Here is a 5,078-nt window from a genome sequence, read left to right on the forward strand (position 1 = left end):
AGTCAAGGTCCATCCATGCTATCACAAATAACAATATTTCACTACTTTTTATGGCTAAATTAAAAAGACATAGCTTATTTTTTCATTTATTCATTGATAGGCATTGTATTGAATCTATAGGTTTCTTTGGGTAGTATGGGCGTCTCAACGATAGTAATTCTAGGGGGAGAAGGTGAGCGTGGGATGAATTGAGAGAATAGCATTGAAACATGTATATTACCATATGTGAAATAGATCATCCGTCCAAGTTTGGTGCATGAAAAAGGGCACTCAAAGCCGGTGCACTGGGACAACCTTGAGGGATGGGATGGGGAGGGAGGTGGGAGAGGGGTTCAGGATGGGGGACACATGTACACCTATGGCTGATTCATGTCAATGTACGGCAAAAAACACCACAATATTGTAAGGTAATTAGCCTCCAATTAAAATAAATTAATTAATTTTAAAATAATATTAATTCTCTCAGTTATGAATAGGATATATCTTTCCATATATTTGTGTCTTCTTCAATTTCTTTCACCAATGTCTTATACTTTTCAGTGCACAGGTCTAACACCTGCTTGATTATTCCTAGGTATATTATTCTTTTTGATGCAGTTAGAAAATGTGCTATTTCCTAATTTCTATTTTTGATAGTTCATGATTAATGTAGAGAAATGCAACAGATTTTCAACTGATATTCATAGCAGCATTGTTCACAAAAGCCAAGATATGGAAATGACCTAAGGTTCAATGGATGGATGAATGGATAAAGAGGTTATGGCAAATGCACACAGTGAAATAACACTTAGCCATAAAAAATGACACACAGAGTTGGACACGACTTAGCAACTAAACAACAACCTAACTAACATTGCTGTACAATATATAGGAAAATTGTTAAGAGAGTAAATATAAGAATTCTAATCACTAGGAGGGGCTTACCTCATGGCTCAGATGGTAAAGAATCTGCCTGCCAGTGCAGGAGACCCCGGTTCATTCCTGAGGTGAGAAAATTTTTAGTTTATTTTTTATTTTATTTCTTAGTTTATTTTTATTGTATATATATGAGAAGATGGATGTTAGCTTAACCCACTGTGGTAATCATTTCAAAATATATGCAAATTAAACCTTCGTGCTATATCCCAAGAACTTACACAGTGGTGTATATCAATTATTTTTTAAATGAAACTGGAAAATAAACAGCTGACTTTTGTCTTGCTCCTGTTCAAAGAGGAAAAGCTTTTCTTCACTGAATATAATGTTAGCTCTGTGCTTGTGATACATGGCCTTTATTATGTTGAGCTCTGTTCCTGCTTTATCCAATTTGTTGAGAGATGTTAATCATAAAGATATGTTGGATTTTGTCAAGAGGTTTTTCTGCATCTGTTGAAAAGTTTATACAAGTTTTATCCTTCATTTTGTTAATGTATTATATCACATTGATCGATCACAGACATTGAACCATTCTTGCATGCCTGGAATAAGTTCACTTGATCAGGATACATGATCCTTTTTGTGCATTATTTAGTTTTGCTAGTGTTTTGTTGAGAATGTTTGCACTGGGGATACTCATCTTAAATTTTCTTGGCTTGTAGAGTCCTTGTCTGATTTTGGTATAATGGTAATTCTGCCTTTATAAAATGAATTTGGAAGAGTCTCTTCCCCTTCTAGTTTTCAAATACTTTCTGAAGATTGATATTAATTCCTTTTTGAATGTGTGGTATAATTCACCAGTGAAGGCATCTCATCCTAGACATCTGTTTGTTGGGAGGTTATTTATTATTGGTTCAACCTCCTTACTAGTGATTTACTTCTTCACATTTTCTGTTTTATAATGATTTAATCTTGGGAGGTTGTATTTTTTTAGACATTTTTCCATTTTTTTTTCTAGATTATCCAACAACATATGATTGCTCACAAAAATCTCTCATCATCCTTTACATTTTTCTAGTATCAGTTGTAAAATCTCCTCTTTCATTTTTGAATTTATTTATATGAGTTCTGGACATTCCTTCTGCCAGGCACACACTTCCACACACAGCCTTTCATTTCTCACCTCTTACATGAAGTCACTGCTAAAATGTCACCTTGTTTTCAGGTCTTGCCTAAATACCCATGACAAAGTGAATGCACTATTCACTGTCTCCTTTATAGCTGCTCTAGATTTCTTTATACCACTTGTTGCCATCTGTAAGTATTGTATAATGTTATTAATGGCTTACATATTTTTATCCATCATTGAACTGTAGGCACTTTTGCTCTTCAGGACCTTTGAAGAAATTGCCTAGATAGTAACTATTAATGAATCATGGTCAGAGCTCAATTTACATTCCTGAAATCATGAAGAATTTTTCATTAAAACTGTAGAATACATAACTTCTTGAGGGGAAAGTTGATTGGAACAAAAATTTCAAGTCACAGATTGCACAGGGAAAACACTAAACCAGATCTGCACACAGAATATTAAAATTAGTTTCCTGATGGCCAAGTGTAAGGCCAATTTTAATTATATATTTCCTTCAAGTTTGTATGAATATTTGTAATATCATTTTTTTCTTTCCTAGTAGTTACTTCAAACACATGGAACCAGGCAATGATACACAAATTTCAGAATTTATTCTCCTGGGATTCTCAGAAGAACCAGAGCTACAGCCCCTCATATTTGGACTTTTCCTCTCCAAGTACCTGATCACTGTCTTTGGAAACCTGCTCATCATCCTGGCTGTCAGCTCAGACTCCCACCTCCACACCCCCATGTACTTCTTCCTCTCCAACCTGTCCTTTGTAGACATCTGTTTCATCTCTACCACTGTCCCAAAGATGTTGTGGAACATCCAGACCCAGAGCAAAGTTATAACCTATGAAGGCTGCATCACACAAATTTATTTTTTCCTACTCTCTGCAGTGTTGGACATCTTCCTCCTGACAGTGATGGCCTATGACCGCTTTGTGGCCATCTGTCACCCGCTGCACTACACAATCATCATGAATCCCCAGATCTGTGGACTACTGGTTTTGGTGTCTTGGATCATGTGTATTCTGAATTCCTTGTTACAAAGTTTAATGATGTTGCAGCTTTCCTTTTGCACTAATGTGGAAATCCCCCACTTTTTTTGTGACCTCAGTCAGATAACCCAACTTGCCTGTTCTGACAACTTTCTTAATTACATGGTGATTTATTTTACAACTGTCCTGCTAGGTAGTGGTGCCCTGACTGGTATCCTTTACTCTTACTCAAAGATTGTTTCCTCTATACGTAGAATCACATCAACTCAAGGGAAGTATAAAGCATTTTCCACCTGTGCATCTCACCTCTCAGTTGTCTCCTTATTTTTTTCTACAAGCCTAGGAGTGTACTTTAGCTCTGCTTCTACCCACAGCTTACACTCAAGTGCAACAGCCTCGGTGATGTACACTGTGGTCACACCCATGCTGAATCCCTTCATCTACAGTCTGAGAAATAAAGACATAAATGGGGCTCTGAAAAGACTCTTCATGATGGTGAGTCCAAAAAGGCAAATAATTCTAGGTCTGGAGAAATGCCCATCATTGCAAGGCTCAATTCCTCAGAGTCAGTTGTTGTGATTCTTTAATCCGACTGTGGAAGTGAAAGTTGCTGTTTTATTTATTTCCTGAATTTTTATTTTTTCAACTATCTGGTACAATGGAATTACCTCATTTATTAATGAAGATATGCAATGGCTTTCTTCTCTTTTTTTTCTTCATGTTTCCTTACTGTTTTCTCAAATTTTGATATGAAAAAGTTGAAAAATCCTATATATTGCAAGGAACTGCCTTAATTTACTAAGAATCAGTTCAGCTCAATCCTTTGGGACCCCATGGACTGCAGCACACCAGGCTTCTCTGGCCATCACCAACTACTAGACTTTGCTCAAATTCATGTACATTGAGTCAGTGATGCCATCCAACCATCTCATTCTCTTTTGCCCCTTTTCCTCCTGCCTTCAATCTTTCCCAGCACAGTCTTTTCCAATGAGTCAGTTCTTTGCATCAGCTGGTCAAAGAATTGGAGTTTCAGCTTCAGCATCAGTCTTTCCAATGAGTATTCAGGACTGATTTCCTTTAGGATTGACTGAGTTGATCTCCTTGCAGTCCAAGTGACCCTCAGAGTCTTCTCCAACACCAGAATCCAAAAGCGTCAATTCTTCAGTGCTCAGCTTTTCTTATGGTCCAACTCTCATATCCATGCATAACTAGTAGAAAACCACAGCTCTGACTAGACAAGCCTTTGTCAGCAAAGTAATGTCTCAGCTTTTTATTTTTTTATTTTTTATTTTTTTAATATTTTATTTTATTTTTAAACTTTACAGTATTGTATTGATTTTGGCATATATCAACATGAATCCGCCACAGGTATACACATGTTCCCCATCCTGAACCCTCCTCCCTCCTCCCTCCCCATGCCATCCCTCTGGGTCGTCCCAGTGCACCAGCCCCAAGCATCCAGCATCATGCATCGAACCTGGACTGGCGACTCATTTCACATATAATATTATACATGTTTCAATGCCATTCTCCCAAATCATCCCACTCTCTCCCTCTCCCACAGAGTCCAAAAGTAAATAGTCTTTATTTCTTTGAGCTTAGGCGAGCATAGATTTGCATTTTGTTTTTCACAGGAAATTTCTCTATTTGAATAATGTTGGCATGTTTATAATAGCTATAAATTTCGGATAGCTCACCCTTGGCTTCTGTTTCTCAGGTATGGTTTGATTTGCTGTCAGGATCTACATGCAGAGACTGACCTGCAGGATTGTAGTGTTCCTCCTAGAAACATGATTCCTTCCCTCTTGTTTGTGCCCTCCCCTGACTTTGCTGCACTTTTCCTGTGGATTGATTTTGCTCACAGAGACACCTGTCATGTTGTCAAGGTACTTTGAATGCAGAATCAAGTTTTTATCTCCCCCATAAATGCCTCTACTGTTTATTTATTATTGTAGTATTCATAGTAATAGTAATTACAGTGTTGGTGACAAAATGGGAAAACAAGCATGCCTTCCTATCCTTGGCAACATTAATACTTAAAAATTAATCTAAACTTGACAATCCTATTTAAAATTTAGATGTTGGTGATT

At 37.1% G+C, this 5,078-nt stretch overlaps 1 protein-coding gene across 1 annotated transcript; it reads left to right on the top strand.

Moving 5' to 3' along the window:
* Positions 1-2,532: 2,532 nt before the first annotated feature.
* Positions 2,533-3,567, top strand: LOC147368290 (putative olfactory receptor 7A2). Its single transcript, XM_086413451.1, has one exon. It carries the CDS (start codon positions 2,563-2,565, stop codon positions 3,565-3,567), a length of 1,005 nt encoding a protein of 334 aa, XP_086269577.1. The 5' UTR covers positions 2,533-2,562.
* The last annotated feature ends 1,511 nt before the right edge of the window (positions 3,568-5,078 follow it).

Source organism: Bos grunniens, chromosome 7 (genome assembly GCF_055505025.1).
Source record: "Bos grunniens cultivar Pamir isolate PY7600 chromosome 7, Bosgru_T2T1.0, whole genome shotgun sequence".
Taxonomy (NCBI): domain Eukaryota; kingdom Metazoa; phylum Chordata; class Mammalia; order Artiodactyla; family Bovidae; genus Bos; species Bos grunniens.